Genomic DNA, 18,376 nt, shown 5'->3' with positions numbered 1-18,376 from the left:
TTCGCCCTGCGGCTGTGGGGGCCGGGTGATGAGCACAGGACCCGCCTAGGAGAGGCCTCACTGCCGCGGCAGTCTGTGATGGCCTAACTCACGTCTCTTTCTCATTGAAAGTGAGAGAAACTGGCTTAGGAACCAGGCAGGCAGACACGGAGATTTTCAAAATAAAGATCGTCAGGCTCTGTGTGCCCCGCCCCTTCTCCGGAGCCTGACCCCGCAGGTGCGGGAGCAGCTGGACAGACATCCGCCCCGCGAGCCCGTCTGACACGGAGATGGAGGCCAGGGAGAGGACGTGCTGCGCTGGGCCCCCAGCTCGTCGGCCGCACGAAAGCCCAGGGAGCTTCTCCCTCGGCCTGCGCCTTAGAGAGGCCTTCCTCTTCCTCCCCTTGTAGCCCGAGCAGCCGCTGCCCAAAGACAAAGTGGCTCGGTCAAGGTCTCGGGCAAATCCACCGCAGGGCTGGGAGGAGGACCCCAGCGGACTCCAGGCGCGCCTCACCTCAGCCCCGGCTCCCACACCCGAGTGCCATCCCGGCCGGCCGCCCACCCCGGGCCTCTCACCCATATGCCCACGGCCAGGTTCAGGGCGAAATACAGGGCGATGATGATGATGTCGGTCACGCTCAGCTGCGGCCCGGGAGCGTGGGGGTCGCCGGTGGAGTCGTCCGCCACCATCCTGCGGCAGGCGCCGGCTCCGAGCAGAAGGAACTGAGGGCCGAGCCAGGTCAGAAAGGGCTTCCTGGCAGGCCGTTAATTGATCATTAAACCGAGCACGATGGTGGCCGATTCCCGCCCACAAGATGACCGCGTGCCGGGCAACGGCTTTCCAAGGGCAGCGCGGGTGTCCCCCCGCCCCTCTGCAGGTGGGAAGCCAACCCCGACCATCTGCGCGGGGGCAGAGCTGGAAGGGGCTTGGAGGAGGGCAGCCTCCCCGAACTCAGAGGAAGTTTGGGAAAAGGAAAGGGAGTTTAGGGGGTGCCTGGCTGGGTTCAGTCGCGGAAGCATGCAACTCCTGATCTCAGCGTCGTGAGCTTGATCCCCACGTTGGGGACAGAGCCTGCTTTAAATAAATAAATAAATAAATCATCATAAATAAAGGGAGATCAGTGCATCCACAGGCAACCAGATTAGTCCCAGAAAGCGCTGTTACCTGATGCGTGGCTCGCCCCGTATTTCCTTGGATAAAAAGCACGGAGGGTTGGGGACAGATGCCTCACCTCTGGGGACACCATGGTGGCAGGCAACCATGTCCTGTGGCCACCGGGCCATGAGAGGACCGAGGGGGACTTGGGATGGTGACGCTTGAATCACGTGGCTTACTTCCCACCACGACAGTCCGGCCCCGAACATCCCAGTGTTGGACCCTAAAGGCATGTTGCCAAACGTTCTGCCTCCTTTCTCTTTCCTTTTCTTTTAAGATTTTATTTATTTACTTGACAGACAGAGATCACAAGTAGGCAGAGAGGCAGGCAGAGAGAGAGGAGGAAGCAGGCTCCCCGCGGAGCAGAGAGCCCGATGCGGGGCTCGATCCCAGGACCCTGGGACCATGACCTGAGCCGAAGGCAGAGGCTTTAACCCACGGAGCCACCCAGGCGCTCCTCTGCTTCCTTTTTCTAGCTCAGCTGAAACTATCCCAACCCCCTCATTTGACCCTCTGTTCAGGTCCCCGTGGTCTCCTCAGGACGTCCACAGAGGGACACGTCTAGCAGGTGCCTGCCAGGAACTGAGGACGATGCTTAGGCTTTCTGCCCGCTGTCCCATGTGGGGCTCCTCAGGGTGGGTGGTAGCGTATCACGGCCAAGGAATGGAGCCCGGGAGGCCGAGCCGTCTGTCGTCTGGCCATGGGAGGGGCAGAGCTGGGATTCAGATCCAGATTTGACCCTGGATGCTCCCCGTTGGTGACAGTGATAGCCCTGGTTCCACAGGAAGCTGGAGGGTCTTAGATGCGTCCTCACTAAGGAAACCGTTCCCCACAGCCTGGTGGATGTCTCCGACGTGGCCCGAGGCTTCGCACAACGTTTGGAGTTTAACCGGGTCACATCGCTTTTCCAGAAGGTGTTAATGAGTGAACAGCCACCACGGACACACTGACCCGCAAAACCCAACGTGCCCGTTGCTCGCGAGCCCGAGGGAGGCTGTTTAAAGATTACACGCAGAACGAGACAGAGAAGAACAATTAAGTCAGTTTCTCGTCAATTCAGGCAGGCTCAGACTGCCCCCTCCCCAACTACCCTCCTCTCTGGCCAGCCTCGCTGAAGGTGCTCACTTTCCAAGCCATTGCTAGAAGCATGTCGTGAATCAGAAGGTCATTTGAGGGGCGCCTGGGTGGCTCAGTCGGTTGAGCAGCTGCCTTCGGCTCAGGTCATGATCTCAGGGTCCTGGGATCGAGCCCCGCTCCGGGCTCTCTGCTCAGCAGGAAGCCTGCTTCCCCCTCTTCCTCTGCCTGCTGCTCTGCCTACTTGTGGTCTCCTCCATCTTCCTAATAAATAATAAAATCTTTAAAAAATCATTTAATGCAAGTCAGAAGGACCCAGCTGGAGACGATCCGAATTTATTAATCCAGGCTCCTCGGGATAAAGTGGTTGAAAACAGTATTTGGTCCCCTCGCATCCCTCTGCGTCTCAGAAGAAAATAAACCATTAGAGACAAACGCACCCCACCCCCAACTTCTGATACAAATTCTGGGGAAAAGAAGTCATAAGGAGTGGGCGGGTGGGACAGGGAGAGGGTGACGGTGAAGGGTGTGAGAAATTCCACACTGAAGCCCAATCACTCCACATTCCCACCCTCTGCTGTCCAACACGACCACAGGCAGATCAAACTCTGACGGCCGCGCTCACCCAGGACAGAAATGACAGGACCTGCCCAGCCAGGAAGGCGGCCAAATCACACCCCGCAGGCTGCGTCTATCCCAAGAGGGAGCCCCCCATGTCGTGTTTCCCAACACCACTGCTGACGCCCAATGTGTGGGGTTTCTCCCCCCACACCAATGAACTCTCCATCTCTGTGGAGGCCAACCGGGTGTCCTCCCACCTGACTCAATTCTGTCACTGACGACCTGGGTTAGCACAGATCCCACAGTTTAAACACTTAGTCTGACCAAACTGCCCCCCTTCACACAGCAGGTGCAATCTTAGGCCTCCCTGTACTTTGGACTGACCATCTACAGGAGCTGGAAGTTCCCCTGATCCCCTTCTCAGATTTCGGAATTTGCCAGGTGGCTCCCGAGCTCAGGGAAACTGTATGTCAGTATATGATACAGATTGTTGTAAAGGATACAGAGGAACAGCCAGAGGGTCAAAAAAGAAATAAATGAAAGTAAAACCAAAACTTAGTTTTTAATTGATCTGATAACAACGTGTCCAAAACAATAATAGCAACAACATATTTGGTATGTGTACGCTTGTGTATGAATGAAATGAATATTAACAACGATATAAGGACAGGAAAGAAGTGGGATTGTTTTACTGAAAGGTCATCACACTATTTGCGACCGTGCACTTTTATTTGAAAGTGGACTTGGATCAGTGATAAAATCTTTCATCTCCTTGGTTAAGTTAATTCCTAAGTATTTTATTCTTTTTGATGCTATTGTAAATGGAATCATTTTTTCCATCTCCCCTTCAGGCTGTCCGTTGGAAATGCAACTGATGATTCCATGTTGACTTTGTATCCTGCTGTTTTCCTAAATTCATTTCTTGGTTAACAGATGGGGTGTGTGTGTGTGTGTGTAATCTTCAGGATTTTTTTTTAATTTTTTAAAAGATTTTATTTATTTGACAGATCACAAGGAGGCAGAGAGGCAGGCGGCGGCAGGGGTGGAGGGGGGGGGGGGAAGCAGGCTCCCTGCCAAGCAGAGAGCCCGATGCGGGGCTCGATCCCAGGACCCTGAGATCAAGACCCGAGCTGAAGGCAGAGGCTTAATCCACTGAGCCACCCAGGCGCCCCTCTTCAGGTTTTTCTAAATATAAGGTCACATCAACTGTAAACAGATAATTTTATTTCTTCCTTCCCAATTTCGATGTCATTCATTCATTCATTCATTCTCTTGCTCTGGTTAGACCTTCCAGCACTACCTAGAACAGAAGTCATGAAGGGAGGCATCCTTGCCTTGTCATTAATCTTAGAAAAAAGCTTTCTCTCTCTCTCCATTGAGTATGATGGTCACTGTGGATTTTTCAATTATGTTATGGTAGTTTCTTTCTAGTATTCGTAATTTTCTGAATGTTTTTATCATAAAAAGTTACCATTTCTTGAAACACATTTTTTTTTTAAAGATTTTATTTATTTATTTGACAGAGAGAGATTACAAGTAGATAGAGAGGCAGGGAGAGAGAGAGAGAGAGAGAGAGAGAGAGGGAAGCAGGCTCCCTGCTGAGCAGAGAGCCCGATGTGGGACTCGATCCCAGGACCCCGAGATCATGACCTGAGCCGAAGGCAGCGGCTTAACCCACTGAGCCACCCAGGCGCCCTTGAAACACATTTTCTGCAATGAGATGATCACGTAGTTATTTCTCTTCATTCTGTTGATATGGTGTATTACACTGACCAGTTTTCATACATCTAATCATCTTGTATTCCAGAAATAAATCTCACTTGTTTAAAGCCTAAAATCTCTTTAATATGTTCCTGAAAATAGTTTTCTAGTACTTTGTTGATGTTTTTGTATCAATATTCATAAGGGATATTGATTTATAGTTTTTTTTAAATTTTATTTATTTGACAGATACAGATCACAAGTAGGCAGAGAGAGAGGAGGAAGCAGGCCCCCTGCTGAGCAGAGAGCCCAATGCGGGGCTCGATCCCAGGACCGACCCTGAGATCATGACCTGAGCCGAAGGCAGAGGCTTAACCCACTGAACCACCCAAGTGCCCTGATTTATAGCTTTCTTATAGTGTCTTTGGCTTTGTTAACAGGGTAAATACGTCTCAGAATGAGTTAGAGTTTATTCTTTCCTCTTACTTTTCTTGGGGAAAGTTGGAAAAATACTGGTGTTACCGTTTTTTATTATTTTTTTTAGTAATCTCTGCACCCAACATGGGGCTTGAACTTACAACTCCAAGATCAAGAGTTGCATGCTCCGCTTACTGAGCCAGCCACGTGCCTCAGACGGGCTTACTTCTTTGAATGTTGGGGAGAATTCACCAGTGAAACCCTCAGATCCTGGGCTCTTCTCTGTTGGGAGTTGTTTGTTGGTTTGTTTGTTTGTTTGTTTGAATAACTGATATAATTCTATTAGTTATAGGTCTATTCCGATTTTGTATTTCTTTGTGATTTAGTCTTAGTAGGTTTTGTGTTTCTAGGAATTTGTCAATTTCATCTAAATCATCCAATTTGATTGTGTATAATTCCTCATAGTACTCTCATAATCCTTTCTTTTACTTCAAATCAGTAATAATGTCCCCACTTTCTTTTCTGTTTTTAATAATTTGAGGTTTCTCTCTTTTTTTCTTAGTCTATTAAATAAAGGGTTGTCAATTTTGATCTTTTCAAAGAACCAGCTTTTGTTTTATTGATTTTTCCCTATAATTTTTCTATTTTCTATTTTGCTGATCTCTCCTCTAATCTTTATTATTTCTATCCTTCTGCTAGCTTTGGGTTTAGTTTGTTCTTTTGCTGGTACCTTAAGCTGTAAAGTGAGGTTGTTGATTTGAGATCTTTCCCCCTTTCTCCCTCCTACCCTTCTTTTCTTCCTCCCTCCCTTCCTCTTTTCATAAAGTAAGATTGTTAATTTCAGGTCCTTTCCCGCCCTCCTCCCTTCCTCCCTCCCCATTCCTTACTTTCTTTGTAAAGTGAGGTTGTTGTTTTGAAATCTTTGCCCCTTCCCTCCTTCCCTCCCTCCCTTCCTTTCCATGTAAGAATTGATAGCTATAAATTTCCCCATTAACACTGATTTTACTGTATCCCTAACATTTAATATATTATGTTTTCGTTTCTATTCATCTTTAAGTATTTTCTAACTCCCCTTGTGATTTCTTGATTAATTGGCTGTTTAAGAGTGTGTTGGTTAATATCTACAAATGGAGAATGGAAGTATCTAAGTATTACTGTAAAACTATTTCTTTTAATTGTGTACATTTTTGCTTCATTTATTTTGATAGTCTGTTATTAGGCACGTAAATATTTATCATTAGTATGTCTTCTTGCTGTACCGAACCTGGTACAAATACATACTGTCCTTCATTGTCTTTTGTAGTAATTTTTGTCTTAGTCCATTTTGTCCTATATTACTTACGCTACACATTTTCTTTTTTGGTTGCTATTTGCATGGAATATCTTTTTCTTTCACTTTCCTTTCACTTTCACTTTTCCTTTCACTTTCAATCTATTTGTGTCTTTGGATCTAAAGTGAGTCTTTTGCAGGCAGAATACAGTTGTATTGTGTTCTTTTTATCTATTCTGCCAATCCCTCTTTTTGTTTTATCTGCCAATCCCTTTTACTTGATTATTTAATTCATTTACATTTGAAGTAGTTACCGTTAAGGAAGAACTTCTTTCATTCTGCTATTGATTTTCTGTATGCCTTATAGCTTTTCTGTTGCCTCATTTCCTTCTTTTGTGCTTAATTTATTTTTTGTAGTAAAACACTGAAATTCATTTCCAATTTCATTTGATATATATTCTATGGCTATTTTCTTCATGGTTACCATTGGGATTATATTTAATATCCTAAGGTTATGACACATTAATTTCAATTTATACCAGCTTAACTTCAATAACATGCAAAATTTCTGCTTGACAACTTTGTTTATGCCCCTTTTCAGTTGTTATCAGAAAACTAAATCTTTACTTTGTTCCACAAAACATAAACTTTTAAATGTATTAGCCTCTTATGTTGAAAACATAAAACAAGGTTATACACCAATGTTATAATAATACTAGCTTTTAGACTAATAATTTTTTTTTTTTTAAAGATTTTATTTATATATTTGACAGATAGAGATTTCAAGCAGGCAGAGAGGCAGGCAGAGAGAGAGAGGAGGAAGCAGGCTCCCCACAGAGCAGAGAGCCCGATGCGGGGCTCGATCCCAGGACCCTGAGATCATGACCTGAGCCGAAGACAGCGGCCTAATCCACTGAGCCACCCAGGTGCCCCAGACTAATAATTTTTAAATATATTTCTTATATTATGTAGAAAGGAGTTAGAAGCCATTGCTTCAATAACAGTAACTTTTATATTACTTGTGTATTTGCCTTTATTGAGATCTTTAGTTTTTCATGCAGCTCCGAGTTGCTATCTGGTGTTCCTTTGTTTCACCGTGGAGGAGCCTCTGATTATTTCTTGCAGAGCAGGTCTAGTGGTAATGAACTGTGTGTCCGTGTTTGTTTACCCAGGATTGTTTCCGTTTCTCCTTCACTTTTGAGGGACAGTTTTGTCAGATAAAAGATTCTTGGTTGACATTTTTTGTTTTAGCGCTTTGAATTCTTCAGCCCACTGCTTTCTGAACTCCCACCGCTTTTCTGAACACTTCAGAAATCTAATAATCTTGGGGCACCAGGGGGGCTCAGTTAGTTGAACATCTGCCTTCGGTTCAGGTCGTGATCCCAGGGTCCTGGGATCGAGCCCCATGTCGGGCTCCCTGCTTGTTGGGGAGTCTTTTCTCCTCTTTTTGCCTGCTGCTCTGCCTGCTTGTGCTCTCCCTCTCGTTCTCTCAAATAAATGAAAGAAAGAAAGAAAGAAAGAAAATCTTTTTAAAAAATCTTATAACTTACTGAGAATCCCTTGTATGTGACTCATTTCTTCTCTCTTGCTGCTTTCAAGATTCTCTGTCTTACTTCTTAAAATTGGATTATAATGTATTTTGGTGTCCCTTAGTTCATCTTACTTGGAATTCATATTCATGTTTTTCATAAAATGTTGACGTTTTCAGCCATTGTTTTATTAAAATATTCTCTCTACCCCTTTCCCTCTCTTCTCCTGCAGGAGGAGGTCTCCCACAATGTGTATGTTGACCCACTTAATGCAGTCACAGAATCAGAAGTCCCTTAGGCTCTGTTTTTCTTCAATCTTCTTTCTGTTCCTCAGATTTAGTTCCATTTTCTTATCTTTAAGTTCATGCATTCCTCTGCCTGCTCAAATGGGTCTTTGAATCCCTCTAGTGAATGTTATTTTAGTTATACTCTTCAGAATTTGGGGAGGTTTCTTTTTAGGTTTTCTGTTTCTTGATCTCTCTGCTTTGCTCGTACATTATTTTCTTGTTCCCACATCTGTTTTGTTTTGGGATTTGGTTTTTGGTGTTTTTTTTTTTTTGCTTTGTTTTGGTTTTTCTGGTTTGTTTAGTTTTTTGAGCATCTCTAAGACAGTCGCTTTAGTGCTCACTTTGGCAGCACATATAGTAAGACAGTCGCTTTAAGGTCTGTCCAGTAGATCTACCATTTTTCAGAAACCATTTCTACTGGTTTTTCCCCTTTGAATGGTGGTAATCCTGGAAATCAGTTGCTCTCCCTTTCCCGGTATGTATTATAGTCATAGTAGAAGTAGCAGTAGTAGCTGTTGTTGTAGGCAGTCTCCGTGCCAAGGCTCAACCTGAGGGATAAGCTTAGGGTCTCTTCAGTTCTGGGCCTGCACAACTGGGTATATGTAGTGAGTTTCTGGTTTTCCTTGTATATCCAGTTGTTTCTGAATGTCCTAGTCTTTAAAGTCTGGCTCCCAAAAGGGGGAAAATGAGAAAATTGGGGGTGTGGGTGGGGAGTAAGGAGACCAGTCTTTAATTCTCCCAGAATTCTCATCAGTTGGAGGGGGAGGGCTTGCAACAAGGGAAGGAAGTTCAATCCCAGTGGCTGCCAAGCTCTTTGTATCTCTGTGATCGGAAGCAGCCATCAGCTGTCAGAGCACAGATCTCCACTATTTGGAGGACAGGGTCCTTTTTGCCCACTCTAGCACCCACAAGCTGGCTTCAGGAACACGGGTACAGCTGCCTGCCCCGAGTCTGGGAGTGTGTGTGGGGGGCAGGTATCCGCAGCTGTACTAAGAGCTCAGTTTGGCTAAAATTAACAAGTTACTGTCCAAGACTCCCCACGGAGGTTGCAAACCTTTGATAGACATCAGAGTTCCAAAACCATCAAATCTTATCCCAGAAATTGTCTAGGAGACAGATTCCTGGTGCTTCCCACTCTATTGTCTTCCCCAAATCCTGTTTGGTTCATTTTTATTATTTTTTATTGATATTCTCTATTTGGTGAGTCATCTTTCTCCTGGTTTCCTTTAAAGGCTCTTTGGGCACATTTAAAAATCATTGATTTAAAGTCATCAGTAAATCTATTATCTGCCTTCCTCAAAGATGGTTTCTATCAAGTTTTTTCCTATGTGTGGTTCCAGCCCTGTTTGTTTATGTGCCTCAGAATTTTGGTTGTTGTCGTTGTTGAAATCTGGGCATTTTGAATATTATAATGCGAGAAGTCTGGAAATCAGACTCTCTTCCTTCCCCGGGGTTTATTGCTGCTTGTTGCTGTCTGGTGGCTCTTCTGAACTGATTTTTGTAAAGCCTGTATTCTTTGTTGTGTATGGTAACTGACGATCTCTGTTCAGTCAACTGAATGGGGTCATCCCAGGCTTCCTTCAGTCTGAAAACAAAAAAGAGAAAAGAAAAGAAAAGGAAAAAAAAAAAAAGGAAAGGTGAAAGGGAGGGAAGGAGGGAGGGAAAATAACCCAGGCTGTAGATGGGCTGCGTGTCTCACGACAGGCCTTCAGCGTTCAGCTGGGCAGACCACAGCTCTGCTTCAGCCCTCGCTTCTTGCTTGCACAGAGCCTGCAGAGCTGCCAGAGGTGAGAGCTTACGGCTTCTGGAGTCTTTTGTGAGCACGTCCTCAACTCGGTGCAACACCTGCCCTTCGTATCCCCAGGAATGTGTGCGAGCTTTTCAAAACCCTTTCCCCTGATGTATCTCCTTCCCTAGCCTTTCTCCCAAGCTTTTAGTGGTTTCATTGTTTGCCCCAAGAAGAGTGGCTAACACATTTGCCTTTACATTTTTTCAAAAATTGTCCCTTTGCTCTTTGGAGTTCGGAGTCGCGTAAAATTAAGACAAGTCCTTTGAGTCAGTACTTCAAGCAGCCAATAGACAGGTCCAAACAAGTAACTAATTCTGAGAACAGTATTAAACTCCCACTGGTACAAGGAACATGTACCAAGAATGCAGGTTATCATCTTCCAGGCTGCCAGGAAACACGAAAACGAGTGGGACCAGGGTAAGGTAAAGTACCACAAAGCAATCTTGTCAAGACTCAGCCATTTTTATTATTATTGTTTTGCCTTTTTTTTTTTTTTTCTGAACTGCCCATTTACTTGATTACTGTAAACTTTGGATAACTTTCTAGAGTCCCAATAAAGTTGATTCTGTTTTTGCCCATTGATTCTCTCCTTTTATGGAGGAAGAGACTTTTGGAGTTCCCCACTCCACCATCCTGGTAGACGTCTGCCAGCTTATTCATTTGGAAGTAAAAGGAAAACACGGTTACTTTCAAGAGTCTCATAAAGCAAAGAAAACCATGCTCGCAACGTATAAAGGAGAGAGCTTATTTTAAGGTCACACAGTTCTAAGCAAGAGTTAATGTCGGACGTTAACAGTGCAGACTTCTACTTTGATCAGATCCAAGCATTACTTTAGGGAATTAACAAAATATGTTTTTTTCATGCACCTGCAGGAGCCCAACCACCACAGGCTGTCTGGCTGAGATCGCACGTCAGGAGGGGTCTGGACACTGCTGGGTGTGATGAGCACAGAGAGGTGAGCAGGGGACCATCTGGTACCCGGGGCAGCTCCCGGAAGCAGAGCCCTCGGCGCTCCTGCACACGCAGGGCCCCAGACCTGCTCCAGAGCACGTCGTCAAGAAACCCAGATATGGCAAACAGTAAGTGACCGATCTTAATTTTGTGCTAAGTCACCTGCTATTTTATTCCAGATTCTAACATGGGCAGAAACCACAGGCTCAAGTGTTTTTGGAAGAAAAAAAAAATGGTCCTGGGGCTCCTGGCTGGCTCTTGATCTTGGGGTCGTGAGTTCGAAACCCACACCGGGGGTGACGTTTATCTGAAACAAAAAGAAAAATCTTTGCCTCCGTGAATTTGATGGGAGTGCCATTGCAGGGCCTCGGTGGGAGAACATGCTGGCCTAACTCCTGGGACCCCAGCGTTCCTGAGCCTGGTACAAGTGTCACAGTCAAGTTCTGAGTTCTGCACTCCGAACCGCGGGGCAGGCGGTTCTTGCTGCCGGACAGGAACAAGGGTCGTGATCACTTGCCCTCCGCGACCACCCCCAGCATCTCGTCTTCTAACGCATGCAGAGGTAGCACTGTGCTCAGTGCACGGCTGTGCTACTGAACAGGGAGCCGAACAAAGCCATGCCAAGACGCAGGCGGCAGCGCACACCAACCCGCTGACCTGCCCCCCGGGGCTCGCGGCCTGCGCCTCCAACTCCTCTCCTGCCACAGCCAAGGGATCACGCGTCAGATACGTGCGGGTCCTGGACAAACAGAACGGGAGACATTACACCCCTGGGAGGCGACCGTGCCACCGTGACAAGCCGCAGAGACAAAACGCCACAAGCGGACCCGACGCTTGGACACTCGCAGCACGTGTATTCAGCGTTCGTTTTATTTTAGTTATAAAACAACGGCCCGGATGCAAAGTTTTTAAAAAAAACCACACACAACGTAAGTTTCGTATTCCTTCTTTTGTTGCGGAAAATAAATAACGGTCAGGTAAGAGTCATTTGCCTATGCGTGTCTATAAAAGCGTTTCTAAAAATGTCACTTGCTGGGATTCGACAGGACCGTCTTTTTGGCGTCTCAGTGGTGGTATGACAGTATACAGATCTTCTGATTTCATGAACTTTTTAAGCACTTGGGCTCCAGCAACTTTGGGAAAAGCTGTCTGTGGGCTTAAAAATCTTACTCCAGGTTATTGTTGAAATAGTTCAGCTACAAATAACCAGGTTGTTAATTCATTTAGGAGGAGAATATAGTTTTTCTTTTATAAAAATTGCCCAAAAAACTCACAAACACCTAAACTGACATTAAAAAGTTGGTCTATCTTCGTAGGAATCAACAAAAAGGAAGGAACACAGCACAGACGGCCCCTGGGTAGCACATAGCATCAGGCATGACCCCTCACAGTACTCTCTGTTTCCAGTTTGGCCCTCCGGAGTTTTAAGAAAGGAAAGCTGCTCAGTCATCTAAACCTATGTTTCTGAAAAGGTAGGACATGGACTCCCCATTGTGAATCCGACGGATGGCTTCCGACAGGATCATGCTGATGTCCACGGTTTTAATTTTGGGGCATTGGAGCTTCTGGATTTCGTGTGGAATCGTATTGGTGACCACCACCTGCAAATCAAGAGGACAGAGACCCAAGAGCATCAGAGAACCAGGCAGTTTCCTGGCCGGATCTGGAAATCCCATATATTCTCAAATCTCTGTGGTTCTGCTTGACAGGACAGTGAGCCTGCCATACCTTCAAAAGTGTTTCAGTCAATGTGAACACTACTTGTGTTTCTTCCTTTTTTTTTTTTTCAGATTTTATTTATTTCTTTGACAGAGAGCGAGAAAGCACAAGCCGGAGGAATAGCAGAGGAAGAGGGAAAAGCAGGCTCCCCGCCAAGCGGAGAGCCCGATGTGGGGTTCGATCCCAGGACCCTGAGATCATGACCTGAGCCGAAGGCAGGCGCTTAACCGACGGAGCCCCCCAGGCGCCCCAGAAGCCTGGTGTAGCCACTAGTCCCTAGCCCGACTCCCGTCCCGGGAATCGGTGCAAGGCCCCTCTCATCACACAAGGGCGCCCATCTGCACAGGCAGCCTCCCCCTCGAGACTCCGGCAGCCAGACTCGGGTGCGTTTGCATCGGTTTCTGCTGCTCTTATGCCTCCTCTCCAAAGTCCACTCACTCCCGCAGGCCCCGCATTCCTGTGGCTTGCTCTCTTGAATCTGCCCGCACGCAGCGCCCACAGGAACCACGTGGACAGCCCGTGAGAGCTGCTGCCTCGGGCCTGAAGACCTGTCCGTGTACTCATCATGGGCATTCTGTATCCGGTTTGTGGCCCTGAATGCCTTTCACGTGTTCTTGGCCCTTAGGATTATCTGTCCCGCTGAGTAAGGAGGCTGGATGTGATCCCAGCCACATCGGCCTGGCCTCTGTCTGTGAGAAGGCACCTTGAGCCCATCGACACGGGGCCAGGCTCAAGGAGATCGAGCGCTGAAGAGAAGGGTGTGGGACTTGGAAAAGTAAAAGGAGTTTGAGTTTGAGCCATGTAGGATTCAATACTCAGGAATTTACAGGGCAGGACACCTTCATTTCTTAAGAGAGATGAAAAATGTGATTTATACGGTCGGAGTGGACAAGCAGATAAGCCGGCTGACCTGGGGTGGGGGGCAGACAAAGCAGGGGGAGTAAACCGGGAGGGTCTTGTTCCAGCCTCGAGGGAGCCGCAAGCAGCTGGGGAAAACTGCCCTGTGTGCCTTCCTCCCCCAGGTTCATACCACGGGCATCTGTCTGTTCAGTGAGAGAGCCGGGCTCTGCCATCATAAAGACTCAGCCTACTAGCTGTGTCCCCTTAAGAAGTCCCTTCTTCACCTGGGCGCCTGGGTGGCTCAGTGGGTTAAGCCGCTGCCTTCGGCTCAGGTCATGATCTCAGGGTCCTGGGATCGAGCCCCGCATCAGGTTCTCTGCTCAGCGGGGAGCCTGCTTCCTCCTCTCTCTCTGCCTGCCTCTCTGTCTACTCGTGATCTCTGTCCGTCAAACAAATAAATAAAATCTTTTAAAAAAAAAAAAAGTCCCTTAACCTTTCTGAGGCAGGACTTCCTGTCTTTCTAAAATGGGTGCGGACGGGGAACCTGCAGGCCTGTGATGGAGTCTGGGGGTCAGGGACAGGGTAGTGTGCAGGGCACCGTGCGGCACGGGCCCCATTTACAAGAGTTAGTAAAACTATTACCATGGGCAAAAGACAGGCTTCCAGGCCTTGAAATGCAAACATACCCCACACTGTGAATCCATTCTTAACCACAAAATAACGCCCCCCCCCCCACTTGCTCTAACTGGGACCGGGAGGCGCACAGGGGCCAGGGCAGCTGTGTCCAGAGCCGTGGCCAGTACCTCGTCGATGGCAGACTCTTCAATCAGCCGGGGAGCATCTGACGACAACAAGCCGTGAGTCGCCATCACAAAGATCTTATACGCGCCCCTTTCCTTCAGGGTCTCTGCTGCGGCGAGGAAGCTGTCCACATCATCGATGATGTCATCCTGTCAAGTCACGGAGGGAGCAGAAGGCGCATGAACACGGGGGCAAAGGCGGGTTCCCAAAACCCAGAAAAACAAAGGGGGTCATTCCACTCCAGCACACCTGCGGCCCCATCTAACATGGAGGCATGGGGACACGGCAGGTCCCTGTGCCCCCGACACATTCCCTGTAGGCCTCTCGGCCACACTGGGGGCTCCCCGGGGCCGCCATCTCCACATTTTCCCTTGTGGGTCTGGAACTGTTCCTCAGCAGGCAAAGGCTCCAGAAATGCTCGTTGAAGGTCTTTTATTTTTTAAAGATTTTATTTATTTGACAGAGAAGAGAGCAGCAGAGGGAGAGGGAGAAGCAGACTCCCCATTGGGCATGGAGTCCCACGCAAGACTGGATCCTAGGAATCCCGGGTCATGACCTGAGCCGAAGGTAGGCGCTGAACCGACTGAGCCACCCAAGCGTCCCGTGCAGGGTCTTTTTTTTTTAAATGCATAACAAAAGTGCCAGAAAGTGCTAGACTCTAGCTAGTCCTTCCGTCTTTTCCTGTTGGTTTCCCTTATTTTCCACATCTTCTCCTCTGGGCACATGGGAAATATGCTTACTTACCTACGGCTTTAAAATGGAAAAGACGGTAATGGTGTTTTAACAAAATACACAGTCCGCTGGTTTGCCACCTAGGTGCCCCAGGCTCCCAGTGTGACGGGGTAGAAAATATATATATTGGTCTCCACCCCAGGCTCCTGGCACAGAGTTCCTAAAACCCTTGTAAATTTCTAAGTGACGATGAGAACACGAAGAACATCTTTTGTTCTACTATTTGTCTCTGACCCTGTCCCTGACACGGGGCTCCTAAAACCCTTGTAAATTCCTAAGTGATAAGAGCGCTAGGGGCATCTTTTATTCTGATGAGGTGACCCCGGCGGGACCCTGAATGGGGGCTTGTCACCAGAAAGACCTGCCATGAGGAGAAGCTTGGGATTTCCATCCTCCAAACCTCATTCTCCAGAGGGGAGGAGGCTGGAAACGGAGTTAATGATCCATCATGGCTACATGATGAAACCTCCATAAAAACCCCAAAAGTACAGCGTTTGGCGAGCTTCCGGATTGGTGAACACACCCACGTACCGGGAGGGTGACGTAACCCAACTCCACGGGGACAGAATATTCTGTCCTCTGGACAACCCCAGACCTCGCCCTGTGTATCTCCTCATCGGTATCCCTTACAACGTCCTTTAATAAACTGGTCCACGCGAGTGTTCTGTGAGCCGCCCTGGCAAATTAATGCAGCCTGAGGGGGTCAGGGGAACCTCTGCTTTGTGGCCGAATCATACAGAAGCTGCGCGGAACCTGGGGCCATATGTGCAAATGGTCCTGGAAGTAGGTGGGAGCAGGCTTGTGGGACTGAGCCTTAACCCGCGGGGCTCCGACGCTAGCTCTGGGCGGCCCGTGTCAGTACCGAGTGAAAGTGGGGCGCCTGGGTGGCTCAGTGGGCTAAGCCTCTGCCTTCGGCTCAGGTCGTGATCTTGGGGTCCTGGGATGGAGCCCCACTTCGGGCTCCTATGCACTCTTTCTCTGCACGCCCTCCCCATGCTTTCTCTTAAATAAAAGCTTAAAAAAAAAAAAAGACCTCAGTTAACTTGTAGGACAAGTAACTGGTATCACAGACGAAAACCCCACACGTTTGTGTGAGCTGTGAAGGGGATATGCGGGAGAGAGACACAGAAGTGGAAAACAGTCTTTCCTCTCACACCCAGGCTACCAAAGTTCTTTTGAGCCCACCAGGGTATCAAGCATAGGCTAGACTTGAGTAAGTATTCATGCATTTATTTTATATGCATATATATTATTCCTTTCATATGTTACCGGTATTACCATGATCAAAGAAGAAAAACGTAGGTATTACTTTAAAAGTGTTACTGGCAGGATGCCTGGGTGGCTCAGTGGGTTAAAGCCTCTGCCTTTGGCTTGGGTCATGATTCCAGGGTCCTGGGATCGAGCCCCACATCGGCTCCTGCTTCCCTTCCTCTCTCTCTGCCTGCCTCTCTGACTACTTGTGATCTCTGTCAAATAAGTAAATAAAATCCCTAAAAAAATAAAAAATAAAAGTGTGACTGGCAAAATGGTACAACCACTTGGAAACAGAGTTTGACAGGTTCTTATAACACTGTGCTCGCAATCACCGTGAAGCCACTAATCACACCTTTGGCCATTTAGCCCAGAAAAAGTAAAACTCTGTTCACACAAAAACCCATACGCAAATGTGCACAGCAGTTTTATTTCCAGTAGCAGAAAACCAGAAACAATTCAGATGTCCTGCAGTGGTTCAACTGTGGTACCGACATGCATGGAAAACAGCGCAGCCTAAAAAGATGTGTTATTATACGTAACCCCTTGGCTGGATCCCCAGGGAAACATGCTAAGTGAAAAAAAATTGATCTTAAAGGCTGACCGACTATATTCTCCCTTGTAAGACTTTCTCGAAGTCACCACTATAAAGACAGATTAGCCACGGCCACACGTTAGGCATTGGGGGGCAAGGAGGGACCCGGAGACGAAGGAGCAGCATGAAGGAGCCTGGCAGTGATGGCGTCGCTCCGTGTCCGACCGCGGCGGTGGTGACACAGAGCTCCACGTGTGACAAGCCTGCACACGTCTACACACGCACATGTCACACCAGGGCTACGGGGAGCAGCTCCGTGGGCGGCGGCGACCTCCATTTCCAGACTGTGTTACTGCACCACAGTTAAGCAAGGAGGAGGAAGCTGGATCAAGGAACCCAAGACTTCCCTGTACCGTTTGGGGGAGGGGAGGGCCTACTTCCTATGAATCAAAATGATTTCAAACTAAAAAGGTTTTTTTTTTTTAATGCAGTAGAAAGGGGGCAAAAGCATTACTGAATTCACAGCATCTCATTATGACAGATTTTGTTAAATAAGGAATAAATTCATGAGCAGCTATTATTCTAGAAGATGACGTCAGAGACTTCGAGCTCAGAAAAGATTCTGTGGATTCAGAAGATCACGAGCAAAACCTCAAGCCCTGGGAAGAACGAGGGGCCCCCACCATGGAGTCTTCGGGAGCTGGTGCGGCCACTCTGGGACAGACTGGCACCAGTCAGGGAAGTCGGGAACGTGTGTGCCTTCCGACCCAACCGCCCCACTCCCAGGTACCCAAAAAAGTTGTGCACATATGGTCCAGAAAACAGGCATAAGATTGTTCAGGGCCAGTATTATCTGGAAAGAGAGAAACGGCCTGGAGAGCAGATGGGTGGGCCGCGTCACGGCTGTACCAGGAACAGAACACAATGTGCAACCACATGTTACTACATGGAGACATCCCAAACCGGCACTGAAGGGAAGTCAAAAGTACACAAAGACTTCATTATATAAACAGCAAGAACATGAAAAACAGAACCACCTAGCATTTAGGGATACATACGCTCACGGCAGAATGTAACAGCAAGTAAGGGCATGCACGGTGACTTTCGGGTTGCTGACAACCTCTGGAGGGAGGAGAGGGAAGAAAGACCAGGGAAGAGCGGAGGCGGCCTCATGGGGACAGGACCACGTTCTGTTTCCAAGAGGAGCAATCGGGTACAGACACATGTTCATATTACTGTTGCTTTAATGATATCAGCATTAAATGCACTCTTTTTGTGCACTGGTTTTGTGAAGGGCAAGAGAGTGTGTTTTTTAAACAGTTACCAGTTTTGCACCCTACCTTTATCGCAAAACAATTTCTCATGGTAGAACAAACAGCCACAAACATTTAGTAAACTAAGGAGTTAGTTACAATTTCTTAATAAACTAGTGATAACAATTTTCAGTCTGGGGACCAAAGGAAACATTTAGCACAAGGTACCAGCTTAAAGGAGACTTACCTGGCCACACGGCTATCCCCACACCATTAACAAATAATTCAAAAGAATAACAATGGCAAATACAACAATTAATAATAAGAAGAGAGATCTACATACCACAATGATGGCGATCCTTCCTCCAACATCGCCAACAACTGTGATTGGGGGCTTTTCCTTAGGAATCAGCACTGGTCAGAATAAAACACACACACAAAAATCTCTATATTAAACACTTTAAAAAGTTAATGTCTCATGATAAAAAGAGCCAGAAACTAGAAACAGACGGGAACTTCCTCAACCTGAA

At 47.3% G+C, this 18,376-nt stretch overlaps 2 protein-coding genes across 7 annotated transcripts in view; both read right to left on the bottom strand.

Annotated features, from left to right (window-relative positions):
* SLC5A10 (solute carrier family 5 member 10) overlaps nucleotides 1-698 on the bottom strand; it is a 58,790-nt gene extending 58,092 nt beyond the window's left edge. Inside the window, exon 1 of one of the 2 annotated variants that reach the window (XM_045983734.1) lies at nucleotides 556-698. In XM_045983734.1, the coding sequence (XP_045839690.1) occupies nucleotides 556-669 (114 nt within the window). In that variant the 5' untranslated portion in view covers nucleotides 670-698. The remainder of the gene's footprint in view (nucleotides 1-555) is intronic. The other variant, XM_045983735.1, reaches the window with a different exon arrangement.
* Nucleotides 699-10,211: 9,513 nt separating this feature from the next.
* PRPSAP2 (phosphoribosyl pyrophosphate synthetase associated protein 2) overlaps nucleotides 10,212-18,376 on the bottom strand; it is a 47,566-nt gene continuing 39,401 nt past the window's right edge. For 3 of the 5 annotated variants that reach the window (XM_045984724.1, XM_045984726.1, XM_045984725.1), the window contains 3 exons: nucleotides 18,190-18,260; nucleotides 14,078-14,224; nucleotides 11,646-12,316 (listed from right to left, as the gene is read on the bottom strand). In XM_045984724.1, the coding sequence (XP_045840680.1) occupies nucleotides 12,158-12,316; nucleotides 14,078-14,224; nucleotides 18,190-18,260 (377 nt within the window). In that variant the 3' untranslated portion in view covers nucleotides 11,646-12,157. Of the gene's footprint in view, nucleotides 11,455-11,645; nucleotides 12,317-14,077; nucleotides 14,225-18,189; nucleotides 18,261-18,376 lie in introns of those variants that run through there. The other 2 variants (XR_006815911.1, XM_045984727.1) reach the window with 2 other exon arrangements.

This window comes from Meles meles, chromosome 18 (genome assembly GCF_922984935.1).
Source record: "Meles meles chromosome 18, mMelMel3.1 paternal haplotype, whole genome shotgun sequence".
Taxonomy (NCBI): domain Eukaryota; kingdom Metazoa; phylum Chordata; class Mammalia; order Carnivora; family Mustelidae; genus Meles; species Meles meles.
Note: the sequence above shows the minus strand (reverse complement) of the source record. Positions and strands in the feature narration are given on the sequence as shown.